The sequence below is a fragment of the Manacus vitellinus genome, unplaced genomic scaffold, assembly GCF_001715985.3.
Source record: "Manacus vitellinus isolate BGI_N305 unplaced genomic scaffold, ASM171598v3 scaffold_6_pilon, whole genome shotgun sequence".
Lineage (NCBI taxonomy): Eukaryota > Metazoa > Chordata > Aves > Passeriformes > Pipridae > Manacus > Manacus vitellinus.
In genome coordinates this window covers 2,990,187-3,015,081 of record NW_021940750.1, presented here as the reverse complement: position 1 = coordinate 3,015,081, position 24,895 = coordinate 2,990,187, and the positions used below count along the sequence as shown (strand labels likewise).

Genomic DNA, 24,895 nt, shown 5'->3' with positions numbered 1-24,895 from the left:
GCAGGCGTTCAGCCATCTCCAGGAAAGCGGAGCTCCATCATGAACAACAGTTACTTGGGAAGACAAATGCCATCACTCCAATCTTCCTCCTTCTCCCCTGCTTTATAGGCTGAGCATAATGTCATACGGTATGGAATATCTCTTTGGTCGGTTGGGGTCAGCTGTTCCTGCTGTATCTCCTCCCAACCTCTCATGCACCCTCAAATTCCTTGCCAGCGTGGCCGTATGAGAAGCAGCAAAGGCCTTGGATCTGTGTGAGCACTGCTCAGCAATAACAAAAACATTTCTATATTATCAGTATGTTCAGTACAAATCCAAAACACAGCCCCATAGTAGCCACTGTGAAGAAAATTAACTCTACCCCAGCCAAAACCAGCACATTCCGCCTTGTGCATCCCTTTTCATTATCATCTAGTCAAATATAAGCTCCTCATTTACATCTTCACATTCCCATTTTTTTGAAAGTGCAAATTAGTACAGAATTTTTGTTTTATAGAAACTTGCCTGGTTAGCTCATGGAGCTCAAGTAAGCTCAGGTAAGGTGTGGTGAAGAAACCTTCCTTGAGATCAGTGACCCTTTGTACTTTTATATTTGCAAAATGCTATCTAGGCTTGAGAGTGAGTCCTGCTGCTCTAAGTCTCTATACCCAATTTGTTTCAAATTAATTTTGCTGATTTGGCCACTGTAAAAATCATGGGGTGCTTGAATTACAGTCTCGGGAAGTGTTCTCTGTTGGCTGTGTTTGCTTATGATTGGTTCAGATCAATGCAGAGGGAGAAAAAATGGGTGTATTTCTGAAAACCCAATTCCTCTGCAGTTTGAAAAGTCCAGGGGTGCATCAGACAAAGCATTACCAGGTGGTCAAGGGAGGTGATTGTCCTGCTTTAGAGCGTTCAAAGGAGAGCAACAAAGATGATGATGGGCCTTGAGGGCAAGTCATGTGAGGAGCAGCTGTGGTCACTTGGTCTGTTCAGCCTGGAGAAGAGGAAACAGGGGAGACCTCATAGCAGTCTACGACTTTCTCTTGAGGGGAAGTGGAGGGTCAGATACTTCTCTGTGGTGACCAGTGACAGGATGCAAGAGAATGGACTGAAGTTGTGTCAGGGGAGGTTTAGGTTGGATTTTAGAAAAAGGTTCTTCACCCAAGGAGTGGTTGGGTGCTGCAACAGGCTCCCCAGGGAAGTGGTCACAGCACCAAGCCTGACAGAGTTCAAGAAACATTTGGACAATACTCTTGGGCGCATGGTATGATTCTTGGGCATGTCCTGTGTGGGGACTCAATGATCCTTGTGGATCCTTTCCAGCTCAGCATATTTGGTGATTCTGTGAATATCAAATCAACTATTTCACCATTTTACACCTCATATATAAAAATATTTTAAACTCTTTGGTTACTTGCGGTGCTTGTGGTTGCATTTTGAGTTTATTTTGGTAATTTTTGTTTTGTTAATAAACAGATTTGGTTGCGCAGTGGTTTATGGGAGCTTGGAAGGAATTAAAAAAGCTGTATCTCAAGCTTTTAATAACCAAATTCTGTTGTAATCTCATGAAGCCTGTAGCAAATCAGCGGGTAAGTAGCTCAATACAGAGGGTGAAAGTACAAGCTGAAGCGTTCCCCATTCTCCTCAGGCAGCCTGCTCTGGAGAGCTGTTTCCCACCCCACATCCCGCCTCCTCCCGCCGGCTGCCGCTCAGAGGCCCAGCAGCGCCCCCTGCGGGAGGCTGGCGAGGGCGGCTCCCCCGCCATGCGGACTAAGTGGTTCGCCCGCCCCGCCCTCTCTGCCCCCCCGCGGGCCCGGTGCGCGTCCCGCTCCTGCCGCTCGATGCGGAACTGGCGGGGCGGGCAGAGCGGCGGCGGCGGCGGCGGCGGCGCAGGTGAGCGGGGCGGCCTGGCCGGGCGGGCGTGTGCCGGTGCCGCAGCGGCGGGTGCGTGCACATGTCAGAAGCGGAGCCTGCCCCACCGCCGCTATGCGTGGGTCGGGCTGGGAGCGCAAGCCGGCGCCACTGCCTGCAGTGACCCGCACCGACAGCTGCCGGCGGGGCATCCCCGCCCGCCCCGGGCTCCGCCGCAGGCCGCCCGGCCGCGCGCGGCGGGGATGCTCGGAGCGGCGAGCCCTTCCTTCCACAAGGTCACGGTCGGCGGCGGGCAGAGATCGGGGCCGCGCCGCTGCGGGGAGCGGGGCCGGCCGGGCTCTGCTCCATCCTGCGGGTGCCGATGGCGGGCGGGGCCGCGATGTCCCGCTGTGGCCGCGGGGCTCAGCTGGCGCGCGGGCGGGCAAGCAGCCCCTGAGAGGTCGCTGGCGGTCCGGGGGTGCGGGGGGTGTGCGGGCGCGGGCCCCGCCGCCTCCGGGCCCGGGCCTCCCGGCGGCTTTTCCTTGCTCCCTGCCGCGAGGGAGCGGGCAGGATAGTGAGGGAAGGGAGAAGGTAGGCGCAGGGCGGTCTATCCCCTTGGAAGGGGTGAGGTGTGTAGCCTTGTGAAGGGGTTGCTGCGGTAATGTGACTGGAAAGGTGCTTTTACTCCTTGGTTTGTAAACAGCAGATCCAATTACTCCCTAAGACAATAGAATAGGAAATCCACTTTATGCTAGGCAATTTCTTATTAAGTCACCTATAAATCAAGAGCACTTTCTCTTTAGAAATGGGTGTCACCACCTTGCTGTGTTGCTCGCTTTTATTGTCAGGCGAAGGAGGGGAAGTGAGCTTGGTCTGTGTCACTGTTTGTGTGGAGTCACGGTAAAGAAAGGCTTAGAGAAATGATAAGCCTTGGAGGAAACTGATTTGTTGCCTATCTTTCTCCTCTCCCTTTTTTCCCTGAACTCACCCATACACCACACTGTTTTCAGACATACCCAAAATAACAGACAATATAAATTTGTAGCCCCATGAAGATGGGTTAGAATTGTAATCTGGCAATATTTTGTGATCTCCCAAGACAAGCCAGCCATTTTCTCTACATCCAGTGCAACTCTGGGTCAGCATTTCTGTTGGTGTGCTCACAAGTGTCCTTGCTGTGCTCCTTGCAGCAAAAAAGAATCCTTTGCTCCTTATCTGTAAAAAGGATGCTACTTGTAGGCAGAAGCAGGGGGAGGGAAGATGTATTGTGGTGTCCTCAGGGTCACATAATCAAACCAAAGTCATCCAAATATAGGTTATTTAGGAAGCGTCTCTATTTTTGGACTTTATGCTGCTTGAACCTAGGGAACTGTTTTGGATGAGCACAAGAAGTACTTGCTGTTTTCAGCACTAATGAAAATCTGCAATACTGACACATCAGAGAGAGAGCACTTCACATCCAACATAGTCAAAATGCAGTTTTTACAGGATTTCATCTGGCCATCCCATCATAACATGTTATGTAACACTGAACTGATAGATCATTCTAGCTATAAAATACTACTGTTGCTTTACTGTTGTATTGTTAGAAAATGCACAGCTCTTGGACAGGATTTAATAGACACTGGAATTAAATATACACTCATTAAATATTTTACTGTGTAATAAAATGCAAAATCATGAGCAAGTCTCTAGAATGCTTTGTTTGGAAAATAATACAGCTTTGTCCTCACTAAAAAATCTTGTACATGCCTGTCCAATGGTGCTGTAGTTTTATCATGAGTCTGGATTTTGTGTTCTTATCAAATTAACAGGTTTCCAGGTGTAAGCTTCAGAATCCTACTGCATTAGTTTCCACACTGTTCTTACTTAAAAAAAATTTATAATTTCATGGATAGGCAAAAAGGAAAATAATATCCTCACTGAAAGAATGCTGTCCATACAACGCGTGTAGCATGGCCGAGACACAGTTTCATGATGTATGTGTTATGTGCCAAAGCCATGAATGGTGGTGAACCAAAGGCTGTGTAGCAACTGGAAAAAAAAAGTCTTCTAATTTTCATGGAAAAACATAAAGTAAATATACTAGAGGGCAAACCTCTTCTTCAGCCTCAATACCATTCTGTAACTCTTTTGAAAACAGACAGGGTATGTATGTAATGAAGTCCAACTTCAGTCTGTTTCAGAAGGATTTTGGAGTTGGAGAGGTAAAATCTCAGCTCTTACTAAAACACTTTTTCATATCATCTCCCTAAATTAGTGTTGGCTTTGATTTCATCTGCCTTGGGGTGAGGGGTACAGAGGCTCATAATTTTTCTCTCTCACCTCAAACCATATTGAATATTCAAGTTCTGTATAGACAGAATATACTAGGCATACCTCTGTCAAGATATTCAGTCTGTTCTGTTTTAGACCTTCTGTGATGAGCCAGTTGAAAAACCAAATATTTATGAGAATTTCTGGTATTAAATTAGCAAGTCACAAGTACTGCTAAATTCTAAGAGAATAAATCTCTTCACAGTTTTTAGTTTACAGCAGTCAAGCTTATAGATTTTCTCTGATACTCCATTCCAGATAAGTTTTTTTTTTGGAAAACATACTGGTAGAGATTTAGTGTGTGAGTGGATAAGAAATGGTGTCAAATGTAGTGTCTTGCCTGTCATTTCACACCGTAGTTTTTTAACTAGGTGGGTAGTGCCATCATGCTCACAAGATGGTAATTGATACTTTTTTGTTAAACCTTAGTACAGTTGAATGTTTCAGTTACTTTCCATTAGGAAGGAATTGGAGACAGAAAATGCATATGTTACAACCCAGATTAATTCCTGTGAATGTCCTTTGGCCCTATGGGATCTGCATTTCAGATATGTTCCATTAAATTTCCGGGCAGTCCCTCAGCAAACGTAGTTATTCAGTGCAATACTAGAAAATACAGAATACAGCTTCTGATTAGGGATTTGCAGCAATGAGGAAAGGATTTAGAAAAAAGAATGAAAGAGCTTGAGGTGTAAGATTAATACCACATCCCCAGTTTAAATGGCCTCCATCTATCTCAAGGTATAAATTTTTGTGAAGTAAAAGTGTTGTCAGTGACCTAAGTGACAACCTAAGACACAAAGTGAAATAAAAATGAGCAGCATGAAGCATCAATTAGAAAGGAGTGTTTTTTAGTGGGATAGTCTGTTAATCTGTAGAATAATTGTGATATTTCTTTTGAAGACGGAATGTTTTACTGCTTTTCTTTCTCCACCTTGAGATCTATGAAAAGCCAATGTTGACCTATTGTTCATTCTCTGTAACTGAACCTGTATAATTTTGCTGGTCTTTGCTCTGTTGTCTGAGCTAGAAAAGAATTTTAGTACAATTAGATTCTCTGTCACTGGAGGTCTTTAAACCTGTCACAACCATATGAAAATTACTGTTAATGACTGACAAACATGCTCCTGATTTGTCTCTTAGAACTAGAATAACCAACTGAAATGCAAAACCCAGCAAAACTCTGAAGAACTTATCCAGGTACTGCCAGGAGCTCTAAAATCTCTTTATACTGGAGAACTCCCAGTTGGGGAGGCCATACCTTTTGGTGCCTCGAAACCACTAAATTGTGAGAGGCTGTGTTTACTTTAGATACCTGCAACTAGCAGGACCCTTACAGTAATTTGAAAGTTAGAACTGCTACTTTCATATGCCTAAATTACCTAAGCTGAGGCAGTTCTTATGCTGTGTTCCTAGACATTGCAGTTAAATGAGACTGTTATGTTTCTGGGTCCCTGTGACAAGTAATGCATTGGCATAGCAGCAAGGAACAAAGTTTCATGATTTTCTGTTTCTTCCACAGTCTTCAATATTTCAAAGCAGCAGTGTCCCTGAATAAAGGGCTGGTCATCATATTGCCTTTGACTTATCCAGTAATGTTTGTCAGATCTTTGCTTTTTGTTTTGTTTGTAACTAATTTCTAAACAGTTATATTTGTGAGAATCAGGGAATCAACACTTGTTTTTTTACATAGGAGGCAAAGATACGCTACTGTCAAATTTGGTATCTGATGACCTCCAGGAACTGTGTGTTATCTTTTGAGCAGAGCAGCTTTTTTTTCTTAATCTGTTGCGTTTCTCTGTCTCATCTGCCAGTTCAGCACTGTGGTTGTGTCCTGCTTCCCATTATATTCTAACTGAATTTCCCACTGTCAGTATAAAATGTTTGATGCTCTTCTTGCCTGTAGCTTTGACACCAGCTTCCCTGGATCTGTGCTTGCCTGGGTATATTGTACTTGCTCTGGGAAGACCCTTGTAGGAGGAGATGGGGAGTTGTGCCTCTGCTTGTTTAAACCTCATCAGGAGGAGAGGAGTGCTTTTTGTGACAAAAATGATTAAGAATCAAACCCAGTTTCCGCCAGAATTGCTTTACCCACAAACACTGAGCCACTCTGCTGCCACATCTGTTTCCACCTGATGGCAGTTGAATTGCACTCTGCTGGAGCCATGAGCTGAGTACGCTTCTTCTGTCCTCCAGGACACCTGGTTTCTACCTTCTTTTTCTCATTAGTCTTCAACCATATCCAGCAGGCATTGTGTGTCCCCTCCTTCCTTTGCCGTGGTGACTGCCGATGTCTAGAAGGTCCCCTTGGGACCTCTTGTTCTGTCATTTGTTGACTTGAACTGTTGCTTGAGGCAGTTCCTGTCCCGTCTTCCTCCTGAGCTTGTTTCCCCCAATGTTTACGTGTGGATGAGTCTGCCAAACACGAGCTTCTCACATCCCAGTACTCTTCCAGACTAAAAAATGGGCTTTATTTCCTTTCAGTTTTCACCAGCTGGTACTGCGATTTATCACCAAAATTAATAGTAGAATTGGTTTGAGAGTAGGAATTTCTGATCTTCCACAGTGTTGATGAAGAGAAGACACGTAGAAGGAATGAATAAGAAGGCACGTGGTATGTGTGGGGAGACAGGCGGAGTGTTTCTAATACATAGCAAAACAGATTTGAGGCTCTGAGTTCCGTGGTGCTAACAACAGCCAAATGGCTGGATTATTTCAAGTACTTTATTTTCTGGTTCTCATTGTCCTGAGCAATGTTTCAGTGTTTCCACGCTGTTTGTGAGTGTCCCCTTTTTCTGTCTTACAAATGACTGGAATTTATTGTTGGGATCCCAGTGACCCTGTCATTTGTCCCTGTGTGACCCTTCTCCAGGAAAGAGAGTTGTATCTGCCTGTATTTGGTGGTGATGGTGCCATGAGTAATGTCTCCTGGCCTAGAGTTGCTTACCATGGCTTGGGGAGGCACCGTAGCAAGGGAGAGCACTGAATAATTTAGCAGTTGCAGCTCCATCCAGCAGTTCTCTCAAATGTCACGTTTTGTTGTTTTCCTGTTAATTTTTTATGACTGTACATTTGCACTGTTTGGCTTTTGGAAAAAACCTTCTGGTGCCTGGATTATGGGAACTGTGGCCTACTTCTCAAATGGGGCAGAGGGCTGGGAATGGAAGCATCTTGTGGATGCTGGGGTCTAGGCTGTAGTCAGAAGCAGCAACAAAGTTTCTTAACTCAAAGGTCAAGCCAAAACCAGTTCTGGTTTAGAAAAGAAGGTAATGCTATAGTGGTTGCACTACTAGGCTAGTTTGGGGGCGTTGTGTAGGTTTTGGTTTGCCTTTCCTTCCCCCCCCCATGCCTCGGAAAGTGTATGAGTGGTTGCTACTTCAGATTTGAGAATAAATGAAAAACTGATGAGGTAGAAATAGACAAGAAAGCTCTCCTATTTTGTGATGTTGACATTTCATAAGGAGGGGCAAAAAAGGACAGACTTGAAAAGATAAAGGACAGGGAGCCAAAGCTCCTGTGTTACTGTTCTCTTGTGCAAATCTCTGGAGATTAATTTTAAATAAAAGATGAGTTTAAATTCAAACAGTGTAGAGCAGGAGAACCAGCCAGATTGGCAGAGGGTTTTTATGCCAGAATTTGTTCTATGATTCTATAGTGAGTGGTACTCTGTGTGTCCTGTACAATGATCCTGCACAGGGAGGATAACTAAAGGGATGTTCCAGGCAGTGAAGAAAGGGAGGAGGATAAGGGCTTTAACATAAAATGAAGTGTGTGAAATAACCTGGGGCTGAGGCTAAAATCTGTCATCTCTTTCCTATTAGGAAATGGAGTACTGTAAAAGTGTATGCTTTTCCTACATTAGTTAATTGTTGATGTTTTTTCCCAAGAGCGTAATAGAATAAAATGAGTAACAGTATTTGCATACTGTTCTTTCTCACATGCTTGTCTCTTGTTGCTCATTCAAGGTCTCGGTCTTGATTTTTCTGGGTGGTTTTCAAAAACCTACTGGTAGGTACAGCCTTGCCTCTGTAGAGCAGGGGCTGCTGGAACCACTCCTTTGCGTTTGCTGCTGTCTGCAAGTTCCTATTAGGATTGTGTGTTAGCACACTTTGCACATCCTTTTTCTGTAATACTAAAGGAGCAGCTGCAGTGCATGTCTGTGGAAGCATCCTGTGAGTACCTGGATAAATGGATCTTGTCAGCTGTGGTTGGTACTCAGCTTTCCATGGGTAATAATGACTTCTGATATTTTTAGTATTTGTGGATATGGGAAACCTCACTGACTGGGAGGCGTTTATTTAACATGTCATCTAACTTGAGGGCCTGCAGGTGCCAGGATGGGTGTGTTTCAGTGTTCACTCCAGGCAGTCCGTGTGCCTGGGTGAAGCTTGTTTGTAGCGTGGGCAGCGCTGGGAGCTTTGGTGGTGGAGCAGAGGGGGTGGAGCACTGCAGCTGCTCTATAAATATACCCGACAGGCTAAAATCTAGAGACTAAAAGATTGGGTTGCTATGGTGATTGATCTGAATCAGATTACCTGTGGGTCTGCTTTCACACCATGTGCATGTGTGGTGACTGCGTGATCTTGCATGTACAGCAGGCTGCTTTGACCAAGCATTTGGCCGAAGCAGGGAGGCGAGAGGAAGCAACGCTGAAGGGCCAGCATATGGCAGGGACGGGGAAATCTGTCACTATAGCAACCGAGAACCTGAATCAGTCCAGCTCCACTCTGTGATGCTGCAAAAATGTTCCTCTCTGTATGGCATGATACTTCTGTTTGTGAACTCATTCTGGTCATGTTCAGTCTATTTGTCAGCATCCCTGTCCACACTACCTCCATTTTGCTCTGGAAAACTGATATGGAGGCTAAAGAAGCTTGGCTGTGTCAGTACTGTTTTCAGAAGGCAAAGAGATAATATGTAGTAGGAAGAAATCTTTAAATTATTATAATTATTCAGAAGGTCTTCAAAGAAAGTCTTCTTGTATTACCAAAAACTGTTTTCACAATTAATTCTTTAATTTTCTTTAATCTGATTAATTCTGTCCTTTTCCTCAAGCTTTATGGATAGATGGAAAGTGAAAACAGTTGGGATGCATCTGCTATTTTATCCACAAGGAACTCTTACTGATTGAAGATATGCATGTGCTCCAAGGAGGATGCTTTTAGAATCTGCCTGCAGTCTTGTTCTCTACTGGGTGATTTCTTATGCTTGGAACTATCCCTAGGCATTTTACAGAACCACACCTGTATTACAGACTAACCATACTAGATAATTATGCCATTGTCTGTTTTAGGCATGCTTGCAACGCTTTGAAAATGCCTTTTTTTTTTTTTTCTTCCAAAGTGCTAGTATCTTTTTAGGAGTCACAGGGTTGGCATGCACTGCTGCCTTGCCAAGGTGGATGGTAACACACATAAAGCAGCTGCACCAGTATAGCAAGTCCATCCAGGTCTGATTTTAGAAATTGTTCCATGTTCTGTCAAGCTCTGGAGAAGTGTCTGCGCTGTCATCTGTGTTTCTTGTGTTAGTAGAAGCACTGTGTTATCTGGATAATAGTGATAATGAACTTCCTAGAATGTTGCATATTTTTAAGTATAAAACTATTAGCACGTGTTTAGTGTTCATATAGATGTTAAACAGAGAAAATGGAAAATGGATCATGTGAAAAGAGACCTGCTTGTCTGCTTCTTTAAAACCTTAGTACAAGCAAAAATAGTATGTGCTTTACCAGAGAGAATGGATGAGATCATTTGAAACAGACTTGGAAGAAGAAATAACCAGAATTTCAGTGGTAAAGATTCCATAAAGTTTATTAAAATCTCTAAAGACAGGTCAAAGCTACCATGAACAGTTCATATTGAGCTTCAGACCATGTTGATTGAAGTTCTGTGGTGAGTTGAGAAGAGTTCCTGTGTGTAGGTTGGCTGGTCTGGAGGGATTTGCCCATATTTCTCATAGCTTAGCAGGTAGGTAAAGGTGTGTGATGTGAGCAAAGGAAACGTAAATCAACCCAAAAGCAGGCATTGAAACTTCTGGCCCTCTTTGTATTTGTTTCAGTTTTCAGTGTAGTCCGATTGGTATGGATCTTGAGTTCACAGTAAACAATGCACTAAGGTCAGGCATAGTGGCTATAGATCTGAACTAAGTACAGACTGTTTTGGCTGAGAGTAAACAGAAGTTCAAGGTGTTCCAAGGACATTTTAGAACTAAAAATTTTGTTCCTTTTGGGTGTGGCTGGAAATCTGGTATTGCACCAGGTGAAAGTGAACCATAATTCATGTGGCTTCTGTCCTGTAATTCATTCTGTCTCCTTATTGACTTCCTCTTTTTTTCTCTTACAAATTAATGTCCCACTGTATGTTCTTTACTCAGTCAGTGTGCAAATGGAATTGTAAAATGCTGATTTATATTCTAAAGGTATGCACGCACTGGTGAACTGTGCAGTATGATCCTTGTACCAAATAAAAGCAGGACATAATGGAAGGAGAAGCCTTTCTGGTACCATCCTGAAGTATGGAAGAGTTGCAAGGAAAGCAAGACTTAACATCTGCCTGTTGGAAATGAATCTGTTGTCTTTATATCATTTTTGCAGGCAATGATCTAAATGCCTGCTAACTGTCCTATAGTTGAGTGTAAGGCCTGTCAGAACTGGAAGCTTCTGTGTGATGAAAACAACTGTGAGTGTGGTGGGTTGCCCTGACTGGATGCCAGTTGTCCACTGAGCCACTCTGTCACTGCCCTCCTCAGCAGGACAGAGGTGGAAAAAAACCTTGTGAGTCAAGATAAAGGTGGTTTAATAAAGCAAAGGTTACGTTCATGGAAGCAACGAAACCCCAAAACTTTTGTTCTCTACTTCCCATAAGCAAGTGATGTCTGGCCACTTCCTGGGAAGCAGAGCTTCAGCAGGCTTAGTGGTTGCTCTGGAAGACAAATGTTGTAAATAATGGATTCTCCTCCTTTCTCTTAGCTTTTATTGCTGAGCAGATGTCATATGGTATGGAATATCCCCTAGGTTTGGGTTAGCTGTCCTGGTTATGTCACCTCCCCAGCCTATTGGTGAGGGGGGAACATTGGAGAGACAGTCTTGATGCTGTGAGAGCGCTGCTCAGCGGTAGCTGAGACTGGTGTGTCAACACCTTTCCAGCTACCAACACACAGCACACCAACACCGAGAGCTGCTGTGGGGAAAATGAACTCCATCTCAGCCAGAGCAAATGCAGTGAGCCAGGTTGCATTAACAGTTTGTCGTATTCAAGTTATTCCTTGACTAAATTACTTTGTTCCTCTAGCTTTGTATCTACAATGAAAAGACACTTTAAAAAGGCTGAAGACTCTAAGGGATAGATGAAACAGAGTTGCTGCACGATTCATGTCTCTTGGGATGCAGGGTATTGGTCTGACACAGGTGGCTCTAAGCTGATAAAAAGTCTGCTGCGGTTCTTTCATGCTGCCATATCTGTTCTGTGGTGTGGCACTTTTCATGAGTTTTTGTGTGTTTATATAGATTTTTATTCCTGGGAGGACCTTAAATTGCAGAATGCCATGCAGATTGTCCTCTAAGAAGTTGTGCTACAACCTGAAATTTGGGGGTTTTTTTGGCAATTTTGAAATGCAGAGTAGTGCCAGTAATAGATCTGTTTGTTGTTTTGAACACTTCTTTTGTATCTTGAGTTACTGGTAGGCTGTGGGTTGATGCTGGCTCTGGCCTTTTGTCTTTACATCTAGGCTACTGTGCCAACTTTTTCCTAGTTCGTGAGTATTGCTGACAACTGCTACAGTAGGTGGGTAGTGTTAGTTCTCACCAACCTGTTCATCATCCATATAAGTGCTTATTTAAATTATGATGTTGTTTGATATGTGATCTGTTTGTGCAGTATGTTTCTGTGGTGGCCTTCACTTCTTTATTTTTCTTCTTTTCTTGAGCTGAAGTTATAGAAAGTCTCAAGTGCTGCTTGAGGATCCAGCCTTCTAAGGGCGGGTTCCAATATGTTTGCAAAGAGAAATGCTGCAGAAACCTTTTCAGAAAAAGCAACTTTAAAGTGGCTTGAGGGAGAGAAGAGGTTTTGACATTGATATGTCAAAACTTGTGCCATCTCAGAGTCAAGTTAATATCTCAGTTCAGGTCCAAATGCCAACATGAAAGAGGAGAAATTGAAGTATCTCTTGTTTGTTTGATCTATTTTGATCTATTTCTGCCCTAATGTACTTAGTCTGTAAAATCCAGAAGGTAGGGGGAAGATGATAGCAAATCTCTGAGAAAGAAACTACTTTACCTCTGTATTGCCTGTAGAGATGCTGTCTGTAGTTCTGTGATAATATTATGTTCAGTCAGGTTTTCCAGATTCCCCTAACTGCTTGCTTGCTCCTACTTTTTTTTCATGCCCTCACAAGCATTTGTGGGGCCACTTGGTGAACCAACTCAAAAAAACCCCCAACCTAGTAAAACCAAAAAATGGCAAGGGAGGAGAAGGGAAAGTTTTAGTTTTAGTCCATATCAATTCCACAATCTGGGTCGCCATGCAGCGGCATGAGCACTTCTACCAGCACAGAGAAGGGAATGACACTGACCTGAAAGCAAGCTTTTGGAAGATAGGGGGCAGGAGGCAGGACTTTGATGTCTTTTGTGTTGCTTTATACAGATTATCAACTGTGGTGTCCAATTCCAGCCAGGATTAGGAAGGTGAGTTCCAACAAATACTGCTACAATACTCTTTAATGCTGTTACTAAAAGGTAAGTTAAGGTTGTAGTCTTGTAGTCTCTCAGTACTCTGTAGTTACTGCGCAAGTTTTTACTCCACTGTAAATGCATTTTACTTTCTCCACCTTCACTGAGGGGTAGGGTAGTCTCTGTTACAGAGGAAGAACATATGTTTTGTTACCACAAGTAGCAAAATTTCCTCAAAGTCGTACTTCTAGGTTACATCGTGGTAACTTGTTCCTGTTCCTATATCTGTAACTGATCAGTTTGTTCTTTAAAGAGTTCTGGGTAAAGGTATTTGGAAAGAAAACAAACTGGAGACAAAAAGGTCCACTTGATCATCCCAACTTCATCTTGTTCTTCTTGAGTTAATCTACACAAAGATATTTGTAGAATATCAAGGATCAAAAACTTTTCCAGGGCAAATTCTACAATGTTTCAATAATGTCATTAAAATGAAGAAACAGGAACTTTGCTTCCTGTGTCTGTATTTTGTCTGTTATTCAGAGAAGATAATTTATAACAGTATTACTGGTCAGAGAAGATAATTCATAGTGCTGTCACTTGGGAGCCTACAGTGACTGTAATTGAGGATCTACTAAAACTGTGCAGCAAAGTTTTACAAGTTGTGGGAGTTTGTGTGTGTCAGCATTAAAGTTTCATTCAGTTTATTATTCCTTAATTAATACTTACTGACTAGTATGATTTTCCTTTTTTATAAGCCACATACATCCTTTTTTTTTTTTTGTGTGTGTGTGTGTTTGTTTTCTTACTGGTATTTGGAAAGTAGTGAATAAAATTCCACAACTCTGTTTCTCGAATGTGAAGGGCTAGGAAGAAAATATGTTGCTAGACTTCGAATGTGACTCTGAGATGCTGACAGTTACAGTGCTTTTAACTAACTTTTGGTTGTGAATTAATGAGAGAAACATCAAGAAAATAATCTGATTTTGCTGAGATTTACAGGTTGTTAGTAAATCTGTTTTACTTCTATACAAATGAAATATAAACTTTATGCTGCAGAACTGAAATATTTTAGTACAGCAATAATAATTTTTGGAATTCTGTGACAACCTTAGGATAGACACATGAACTGAAGTGGAAACCTTACTCTGAATATGCCCCCAAAGGCAATCAGTTCAAATTTTTTAAGTATAAAATAACTCTACTAATACTTTCATTGGGTTCTCAGTAAGCTTATAGTATACTTTGAGCATCTCTGACTTTTAGAGTTTCTGAGAACTTTCTGTTTCAGAAAATTTCTGTTTTCAGATTGTTTTCAAACATAGATAGGCAACATTGTAATGTGGAACTGTATTACTTTTTAAGATTTTTTTTTTCCCCTATCTCTGTCATGAATTCTATGAAGTATGAATTGTGGGATTGGAAAGAATGATTTTACAGTGCTTGCTGAGTTCTAGATATCTATTAAGCATAATTATTGACAAGTAGTAGTGCTGCAGTAAAATACCAGTTGTAAGTAAGTGAAAGAAACAGTATGATTTACAAGGGGAACTTTTGCTATTGCAAACTGCAGTTCTGTAGAACTGCTGTTCTATACCTTCACAGCAAAAGCATTAAGAGATCACAGTCATTGGGGATTGTGGAGATCCTTCTTGCTGTAGGCCACTTGCAGGTTTGGGGCAGTGAGATGCATTTTGTTAAATTGGACTTCTCTTGATGTTACCCCTTCTGTTTGTCACACAGCTAAAGTTCAAATTGTGTCTTTTTCTTCAGTCATGTTTAGCTGTATAGCGTTGCCAACTGAAGCTCCTTTCCCAAGCACTGTAGGGATGTCATGGATTTGCCTAAACATCACACAAATCACTTACTGAATAGTGATTTGCAAGTAATGCTGCTTTGTTTGTCTGTGTTTTCCTTTAGAGCAAAATCATAGAATCGTTTAGGTGGGGAAAGGCCTCTAAGATGATTGACTCCAACCAGTAATTCTTGAGATCCTCTTGTTCTTTTCTTGTGTGTTTTTCAGCTCTCTCTGTTTTTGCGGGCATGTGCTGTGGTTTTATAGTCAAGAAGATAGAAATCTGTGGATGGCCATGTGTGCACAGAACATTGAGGCTTCTGGGGAATGTAATTAAGGCCATGAAGTTGCTTATGTGTATTTGATATTCCTGATTGTGCTTTTGACACTCTTGCTTTTCTTGATTGTAGATTGGACTTCCCACATAGTTTCCAGCAGATTCTGTTCCCCAAGGTGGTTGATCACGGCTGATGGGATAATTGACCACTGGATCGATGAACAGAAATTCACTGAGATGACATAGGGAGGGGTGTCAAGGAAAATGGTGCAGAAAAAGAGAATCTGCCCCCGATTATTGGACTATCTTGTCATCATTGGAGCCAGGTAACGTAAAAGAGTCTCAGCAATGCTTTGACTTGGGAATAAATAGCCTCACATCCATTGATGAAACCTTGCTTGGTGCTGAGGAAATGCTGTTTGAAATGTGTGCAGAATGCTGCCCTGAGGGTAGCATCTACTTGGGCCAGGGCACTTTTTGAAAGATACTAGTACAGCCAAAGGTTTTTAATTTGTGGTCCTTAGACTTCTTTTCCAGGGTCTGCAAAGGGCAACTAAGAAAAACCAATTTATATATCACTTTCTAGTAGCCAGTGTATCTGAACTTCTTTGCTTTTACTGGCATCAGGACAGAGGGATTCACAAATTGAAAACACTGAAAACTAAATGCAAGTAAAATACTAGTTTTCTACTAATTTTACTACTAGTAGCATACTAGTAGTAAAATACTACCACTTTTCTAGCTTTTGAAGTGTAGTCTGTAAACTCAACTTGAAAAAAAATAAATCTGGAACTTGCCTTACTTGACTCTTTCTCCCTCTAATACTTATTTAATCCTCATAGGAATGACATGAATGCTTTCAGTTTTTTCTTATTAGCTACCAATAGATAAAATGTTATGCTTATTTACTTAAAGTATGTATGAAATGTGGGACTGGTAGGTGTTCTGTTTGTCAAACACACGATTGCTCGGTAAATGTTACTTTTCTTTATTCAAAGTTTATGCAGCTGCTTTCTGTGAGTCTCTTTAGTGGGTGTATCCAAAAGTCTATTTTGCTTTCATTTCTAAATATCTGTGGTTTATGTGCATCAGCCTGTTGCTTTACTTCTTACTTTCTTTTCAGAATACTTTGAATGCAATATTTAAATAGGCTAAGTGGAGGAAATAGCATAATCCTAACTAATAGTTATTTTTATTATTGCATTTTATGGACAGAATAATAGTTAAATTACTTCTTAGTGTCTGTAGGAAAATAACCAAGTTTCCTACATGTGTGTCACCAACCAGAAAAAGGAGGAAGAAATGTTAATTGCCTCCTCCAATGACATTTATAGTGTCTGATGTTCTCACTTAGAAATTTGCTCGTATCACTTCTGGACTCCCACAGTTTTCTTGCTTTTTGTCAGCCCATGGTAGCTAAACTGCTACTGCTCGGAGGTCTGTTGTCTCATTAGTCACTTCAGCAAATGCTTATGATAAGAGATGGAGCTGACTGAAGTAGATTCTACTACAAAGTCCTCAGGAGCTCCATGTGGCCTCTACTGTTACCTCTTTTTATCCTCTGTGCACAAATAGCCATGCCTTTTGTAACTATTCTCTTTTATTAGATGCAAATATTCTCAATGTCTGAGAAGACTCTGTCCTTGTAGCTAATATTACTGCAAAAGAAGTGGTGATATATTCACTGGTACTTCATTGATGTCATTTTTTTGACCATTTACTGTGAAATAGACTCTCTAAACCTTACCAGCATTATTTGATATTTGTTCTTCAGCAGATGATGCATTAGTTGTGTCTGCTAGCATATAAAAGCTTTTTAGTGTTTCATTTTTCTTTTCATACAGTATTTCAGTACTTAACTATACAGGCAGTATAAATCTTGTTAGGAATTTATGCTTCATTATGAAAGCATTTCTACTTTTTCTGTAATAAAATATTAGTTTGGGAGAATTAGTCAGCAGAGCTATTTGCACCAGTTTCTTTTATAAATTAGGAACATTCCATTACTACTTGTTTGGTTTTTTCATATCTATTATATGAGAAAAACAAGTGTAATTTGTATTTTGAAATAGGCAAACCTAAAGTATCAAAATGAGAAAATGTCTGGTGTCGTATCCCATAGGGGAGTGATGGTGGAGCCAGGTCTCCTACCTTCCATTTAGTAAACATGATAGTAAATGCTAATTACTTTAGAAAATGATGAGAGATCAGACTATAGCAAAGAGGTGAAACCAAAGAGAGGTTACTCTGGGGACAAGTTTTTCTTCCTTCACTATTTGGATCTCCTTCTATATCTCTGGCAGTTGTTCATTAACTTTCATGGAAAAATAATGGTAGGAAAATTGTTAATATTTTGAAAGAATCTGTTCTTCCAGTGGAAAATTAGGAAACAGCAATACTGCCTTTCTGTCTTTGTGTTCCATTGGTACACAGTGGTACAAAGATTAGAGAACCACAGTGTTAATAGGTCCACATGTTACCACACAGCTTTTATAGTAACTTACACTTTAAATCCAACCTGAAAATCAAAGCTAGAAATATATATAGCTATCGTTGCTAGGACTTTTTAATGAAAATTTTTTAGGATGAGGTCCATATCACTCCACCATTCATCTGAGTTCTTTCCTTGTAAATTCTTGTTTTCCCAGTTAGGAATTGATACTGGATTTTCTCATTTAATTTTTCATCTTGTTCATAAATGGCTGAAATACAGGGGCTTTTCATCTTACTGGATGTTTGGAGAGGGACAGTGTATTTCCTGCCAAAATGTTGCACAGGTCTCTACCTGTGCAGCTAAGTTAATTCTGAAAGTCAGAGTCAGGGAAACATGACAATATAGAGTTCCTCTGGGAACAACATACTCCTGAAAGTCCTTTTCTCAGTCAAATTTGAACACGGTCCTTGCTGGGCCTTGATAATGATAGTGTACACTTAGACTTCTTTACTTGACCTTTCTGCCTTGTGCTAGCGATTGAGCATTGTGGACAGTGACTGAGAAGCTGCACTTTCCCTGGATAGTAGGGGAGAGAAGAAACAAAGATGAAGCTGAGCCCACAGGCTCCTGACATGTTAGTAGGAAGTTCACAAAGATTTTTATTGGTATTAATCAACTATGTATGGGTTTTTTGTTTGCTTCTTTTCTAGGCACCCAAGCAGTGATAGTGTTGCTCAGACTCCCGAACTGCTGCGACGTTACCCTCTAGAAGACCATGCAGACTTTCCTCTACCGCCTGATGTTGTGTTCTTCTGCCAGCCAGAAGGATGTCTGAGTGTGCGGCAAAAACGCATGAGCTTCCGTGATGACACCTCCTTTGTCTTCACCCTCACAGACAAGGATACAGGTGTCATTCGCTATGGAATCTGTGTCAACTTCTACCGCTCCTTCCAGAAGCGAGTACCCAAGGAGAAGGGAGAAGGCACAGGGGGACATCGAGGTCGGGAGGGACAGAAGATCCCTAAATCTGGAGAGGCATCAGCACCCCAAGAGGAAGTGGGCACTGAGAGTTCAGAGAGTGGTTCTTCACTGCAGGCTCCAAGTGCAGAGTCTACCCCTGATGTGAATCGATCACCGCGCAGTAAGCGTCTGGCCAAAGGCAGTCATCGTTCTCGGAACAGCACCCTGACTTCACTGTGCATCCTTAGTCATTATCCCTTCTTTTCCACATTTCGTGAGTGTCTCTACACCCTCAAGAGACTTGTGGACTGCTGTAGTGAGAGACTGTTGGGCAAGAAGTTGGGCATTCCTCGTGGGGTGCAGAGGTATGTTGAGACGGAAGAAAGAACTTTTTCTGCCTACTATTTGTGTCCAGGGCTGCAATTGTCTGCATGGCAAATTGTGGGTGCAGGTATGGTTGCAGAAGCAGCCAAACACCAATGGTTGGCCTTTTTCACTGTTTTAACCCAGGTTCTTGTTAGGAAAAGGAAATTTTTATAATGATGTCTTTAAAACTTCTCTGATTCTGTAAACTGATATGATTTTCATTTTTGATACACCTAAGGAGGCACTACCTTTCTGACAACTGAAGCTGAGCACTGATGCTGTTATTGTTGCTTTGGCATTTAAGCTCTGTGGCAGAGTACATCAAGACTGATTCTCTGGCAAACTAGAAACAGCCAAGAAATAACAGAGAGAGTTTCCACTTGGGGCAAGAGGGTAATGATGAAAATGTGCTTAATGAGCTTATGAAATAGTCTGAACTTCAGTGTGGGAGAGAAAAGACTAGAGAAGCAGGATCAGCTGAAATAGGTCAAAGTACAGTATTTGAAGGGGAGAGCGAGGAGAGGTAGAAAAACAAGGGAGTTGTCTAGGAAACATATGGGAATGGTTGTTGGTAACAGCAAATTAACAGGAACTTGGTGTATATTTAATGTAATACATTAATCTTGCGTATCTTCTGTTTTAGTGTTGGGTATGTTACAAAAGCTGTTGCACTGTAGGGTAGAGAAGGAAAAACGTTTATATGTATTTCAGTCAAGGATGTATATCTGTGCTGCTGTGCCTGGCACCTATATTCCAGGATGATATTTGCCTTTCCAATATGCTAATTGAATAGAAAAAATATGAAACGAAACTCTGGAGAAGGAGGGGATTATCTCGACAGGAAGAGGGACAGGGCCGTGAGATAGTACATAATATGAATTAAGTAGCTTGGTACACTCCAAATTAAACTTGTCAAAAGCAAAAACTGACAGGATTATTATAATTTTTATCTTTATAAGCTCTTTACATTTTGCATGAAATGTGTCCCATTCATAGAGCAGTAGCCTATTTCTCGGGTTATTGCCCTGGAATAGTTCTAGGAGAGTGTTCTGGGCAAGTATGACTGATTCCTGTGTTAGCAGATTTATCACCTGAATCCACTGATGGGGAATAAATTATTCTGTCAGACCAAAATTTCCCCTCTCCCCTATGGAAGTGTCTATTAAGGAAGTTTATTTTGTCACTTGATTTAGTCTGATAATTACTGAGGCAGAAAAAATACACTGAATTTTGTTATTTTCCTCAACTCAGTGAGCTCATATGATTTTTTGAAAGGGGTGTTTGAGTGGCATGTGTTATATGAGAAGTTTGCTCTTATTGGACAGAATGCTTAAAGAGGAGAATTGAGTGATGAATGAGGAGGGCAAGAGAAGGCATAGTGAGCATAGATCTCTAGGAAAAGTAAAACAGCAGGTTTGAATTACCATGTGATTTGCTAATGGTGACCTGGAAAAGTAGAATAGTTTTGAAGTGGTGGCAGAATAAAGGTGAAACCGAATCCTCACTCCTGTCAAAAGGTGGAGCATGCCTCCTAACAACCCAATGTCTTGTGCATGACAAGTGGCTGAAGGAAGAGTGGAGGATGAAAAGTGTCACAGTTCCTGAGAGGTGTATCATGTACTTATTGTGATCTCAAATTGCCCTTATTTTGACCCATCCAAATTTCTCTAATTATTCTTCATTTGTGAATCTTTTTTCTTTTTATTTTTTTACTTTTTTAAAGTTCTGAACTGGAAGGTAGAATCTCTAATTTGAACCCATACCTTTCTAAGGGATCTGAAAATATTTGTCAGGCTGAAGTTTTTTGCAGAATGAATACAGAAGGTTTGCAACCTTCACTGTTCTACAGCATTAAGGGCTGAAGTGTACAAGACCCTTGCTTCCCTCATCAGATGCAGTTTTGAGTTTTGAAGCTCTGAAGGTCCTGAGCAATGCTGTATATGATTTTTGGCCAGCCCATCTGTGAGCTACAGGTTTGCAGATTGCTAGCTTAGGGCATGGAAAAATTGCTGCTTATTATGCTAAGGTACCTAAATGTTTTCTGCACAGCTTTCAGAGATTTAGCTGAAGTACATCCATTTCTGCCATGGATTGTTTAGCTCTTAAGAATGATGCAGCACAATTTAGGATAGGACGAAGAAGAATATTTTATCATGGCAAAACATCTGGAATATCTTGGGTGTGGCATATTTTTATTATCTCATGTTTGATTCCTATTCTTGCAAAGATTTCTAGGACTGCTGGAAGCAGAGCTCTACAGTCAATCTGCCACAATTCTGTATGAGATAGAAAAGTATCCTGTGTGTCTGCTGAATTTCAAGTAAATGAGAGGGCAATGAGATTTCGTCAGAGATCTGGACCTGACTGAATCCTTTAAATGAACGAATGAACTCTCAAGTGACATACTTGTATTGATTCCTGCCACAGAAAGATTTATACTTCCCCACAGTGGTTGTGTCAGTAAGCTTAAATCTCTATCTTCCATTCCACTGTGTAATCAAATGTTTATTAGTTGCCTCTTTTAGTTCTTTGTGGATCTACCCTTTCTCTGGAAATGCCTTGCAGAATGGCTGTCAAGAGAAACTGTAGGAGTCTTAACCTTGTTCTCCCTGTACAGGGATACGATGTGGCGGATTTTCACAGGCTCTCTCCTGGTGGAAGAAAAGTCTAGTGCGTTGCTACACGACTTGCGGGAGATTGAGGCTTGGATATACCGTCTGCTCCGGTCACCAATGCCCGTTGCTGGTCAGAAGCGGGTGGATGTGGAAGTCTTGCCACATGAGTTGCAGCCAGCTTTGACCTTTGCTCTGCCTGATCCATCCCGCTTCACCTTGGTGGATTTTCCATTACATCTGCCTTTGGAGTTGTTGGGAGTGGATGCCTGCTTGCAGGTGCTGACCTGCATCCTTTTGGAGCATAAGGTAAGAAGGGAAGAGTAGATCTTTGATAAGTATGTAGGAAGCTCTGCCCTCTTCAGAACCAACACAGGCTGGATGTGTAGAATAGCTGTGTCCCTGCACTGCCTGGAATCAATTTGTCTGTGGGAGTGGGGGGAAGAAATAGATTCTTCTGAAGTTCCTGGTTTGAAAAGTTCTGTTCTCACTCCAAAAAGCATCTGAAACTTGTTTTCAGACAGATTAATACAGAGTTACCCAGTTCACAGCCATTGAATTGGAGCCTGCAGGCTGTGATCTTTGTATATCCCTGAGGGAAGTATTAGAAGTGAATGGTTGCTGCTGTGCTAATGGGAGTTTATTTGGTTGCAGATTGTATTGCAGTCCCGAGATTATAATGCACTTTCAATGTCTGTGATGGCCTTTGTGGCCATGATCTACCCATTAGAGTACATGTTCCCCGTGATCCCTCTGCTTCCCACCTGCATGGCCTCTGCAGAACAGGTACTTATTTTTCCTTTGTTACTCTCATAGAATAGAGTGATTCAAAGCAGTAGTAAACAAACGATGGACTGAATGGCCACAGATCCACAATATTGTGACAAGTATTTACGACCCCACCTCACCCTCCTCCACCCCCACTTTCCCCCCCTGAGAATTAACATTTGTGGGGAGGGTCCAGAGTAATATTTAAGGATGTTTGAGGGCTCTTGATTCAGAGTTTAGAAACGATTGTCTGCAATTTAATCTTTTCAGAAATATCAGCTGGGAACCTGGGTTTTGCCAATAGCTGGCTCTTTGCCGGAGCTCATTATTTTGCCTGGAAAAATAGAATTCAGGCCATCTTATTACTTCAGTGCTATCCTGTAACTGATGCTGCAGGTCTGTGCTTGTACCACCCCTTGGAGGTGATCAACTGTTCTAGATTTAAAGAATAAATTAACCTTCCAAGCCACTGGTCTCAAGCTGCTACGTGCATAATTGATTTAAACCTTTTTCCTCTGCTGATTTGCTTTTTTCCTGAATTTCCCATAAGGTTTTCCACATACATTTGAAAAAAAAGTCTATCTTCTGCTTCGTAGAGATGTTATTTTTTTTAAACCAAACTACCACTACAAGCATAAGGGTAAAGCCCTTGCATATGGTTTGTGCCTGTTTACAATGGCACAGACTCATTCTGAGCTGAGGATGTATTAATCTGTGACTTGCTGCTTTTCAAATTAAGCTCTTACTCTGAACATTTTTTTCCTTGGTCCATGATAAATGTGGGAAACTGTTTCTGAAGAGCCATGTAGTTACATCCTGGGGAGGAGAGGAACGTGGGAGGTGGAAATGTATTTTCTTCTAGTTGAACATTAAAGCTTTCTGAGCAGGAACTTTTATTCTTTTTTTTTTGGTAATGTTTCTATTGTACAATATTAATGACTTATTTATCAATGCCTTTTGTGTTGTCTGCTCTATTGTAGTCAATAAATAAATATTTGGGAAGAATGGTTATATCAAATGCTGATCTTGTCCTTAGTAAAGTCCGTCTTTCTCTCAGTTGCTTCTAGCCCCTACGCCTTATATCATTGGTGTTCCAGCAAGTTTCTTTCTTTACAAACTGGATTTTAAGATGCCTGATGATGTTTGGCTTATTGACCTGGATACCAACAGGGTAAGTAGTACCCATCAGGACTTGTGGCTTTGTTTCCAGGGAACTGTGTACTTTCTTCAGTGTACCTACTGGGAATTTAATAATGCCTGCCCTCGGTCTGTCTTTGCCACTCCCATCTTAAACTTTAGGGTTCCATTCCTTATTGTGTCTCAAGGTTCCCATTTCTTTTGCATAAGGTATCCTTTTTCAGTTAATCCATCTGGCTATCTCATTAGAAGATAAATCCTCAAACAAATGATAAAGCTTTCTTCTTGACTACTTGTGAGACTGTTTCTTATAGTCCTACCTAAGAAACCAAATCTGTTCAGAGCCTTCCAGCAGCCTTGGTTGTCATGATTCAAATGGGGCTGTGTATCTCACTTTCTACAGAGGTATGAGCAAGGCTAATTCCAGGGAAATGTGTAAACCATCATCTACTTGATGGAAAGTGTGAGTTCATTCAAACTTCTCTTTTTTCTGTGGTAAAGTAACTCCACTGTTTGGGATACTGTAAACAAAAACAACCATAGAGAAGTGAACATCAAAGTGAAACGCGTCTGTATGTGTGTCAGATTGTGGTTTTTTAATTATAAATTATTTTACTTTATGACTTCTATTCCTTGGTCTCTAGGGTGGTGGAGATTCAGGAAAATGTTTGTTTTGGAAATGACTGCAGATAGGAATTTTTAGTTTGTTGCTGTGCTTAATTCCAGGTGATTGTTCCCACAAATGCGGAATCTTTGCCAGCACTACCGGAACCAGAAGCTTCAGAGCTGAAAAAGCATCTGAAACAGGTAATATGCACTTTGAGGAAAGGACTCAGATTCAGTAGAACTTAGCAGATGTAGTCTTGCCCAGCTCTTCTGCTATACTGGGTAAGAATGCAATGCAAATGTAAAGCTGAAATGGCCCTGTACACAATAGATAGTTTCTGATTTTTACTGTTGTTTGGGGCTAACTTATTTCCAGTTGGTGCAGAAAGTTCCAGATTCCTCCTTTACGTTTGCCATGTGGGCTTAAAACTCTGACTTGATCCATCAAGCTATGATCATCTTTGTTTCCCCTCCATTCACAGATCTGTGTGTGAGGTCTCAGTCTCTCCTCTCAGGTCCTGCTAAGCCATTAATCAGCTTGGGTCATCCTGGCTGATCGTGTCAAGCAGGTTTTATCTCTTTATTTCTGTTTTCCTTATGCACGCTGCATGCAGTATCTAAAGGTAAAGGTGTTACTAATGTGATGAGGTTTGCTCTTTCCTCGTAGACCAAGAGAGCAAAGTGTGTAACCTCTGTCATACCCCAGTACCTGCTGTCAGCACAGATGGAAGTGATGTGTTGCCTGGAGTTTTGTTAGAACAACCTTCCCCCCACTGCTGCCTCACCCCCTTGCAATTTCAGGCACTCTTTAGCAAAACTCTCTCACTAGGGTAAAGTTGGGTATCAGAAGAACAAATTGCAGTTTTTTTGAAGCCATATTTAAGATTCTCAGAGTCTGCACTCAAATTCAGCTTACATCCCTATGTGTTCCTTATGGGCATTATCATTAAGAGTTTACCATTGGCAAAGAAGGAGTGCTGCTGGTTGCTGTACAAAGTAGACAAGACAAAATTGTGGCCCACATCACTAAGGTTAATGTTTTGTGTGCCTTTGGGTCTTAGAGTCAATTAATGAATTTCGGGATATCTGCTTTTAAACTGTAGTAGGAAGTTCTTAGCTGCATCATTAA

The 24,895-nt window shown here is 41.5% G+C and overlaps 1 protein-coding gene across 35 annotated transcripts in view; it reads left to right on the top strand.

Annotated features, from left to right (window-relative positions):
* Positions 1 to 1,807: 1,807 nt before the first annotated feature.
* The window catches only part of MADD (MAP kinase activating death domain), a 72,616-nt gene continuing 49,528 nt past the window's right edge, over positions 1,808 to 24,895 (top strand). For 34 of the 35 annotated variants that reach the window (XM_018082537.2, XM_018082536.3, XM_018082538.2 and 31 more), the window contains exons 1-7: positions 1,808 to 1,875; positions 15,017 to 15,209; positions 18,028 to 18,642; positions 21,261 to 21,564; positions 21,910 to 22,041; positions 23,081 to 23,194; positions 23,887 to 23,967. In XM_018082537.2, the coding sequence (XP_017938026.1) occupies positions 15,148 to 15,209; positions 18,028 to 18,642; positions 21,261 to 21,564; positions 21,910 to 22,041; positions 23,081 to 23,194; positions 23,887 to 23,967 (1,308 nt within the window). In that variant the 5' untranslated portion in view covers positions 1,808 to 1,875; positions 15,017 to 15,147. Of the gene's footprint in view, positions 1,876 to 12,785; positions 12,830 to 15,016; positions 15,210 to 18,027; positions 18,643 to 21,260; positions 21,565 to 21,909; positions 22,042 to 23,080; positions 23,195 to 23,886; positions 23,968 to 24,895 lie in introns of those variants that run through there. The other variant, XM_018082502.2, reaches the window with a different exon arrangement.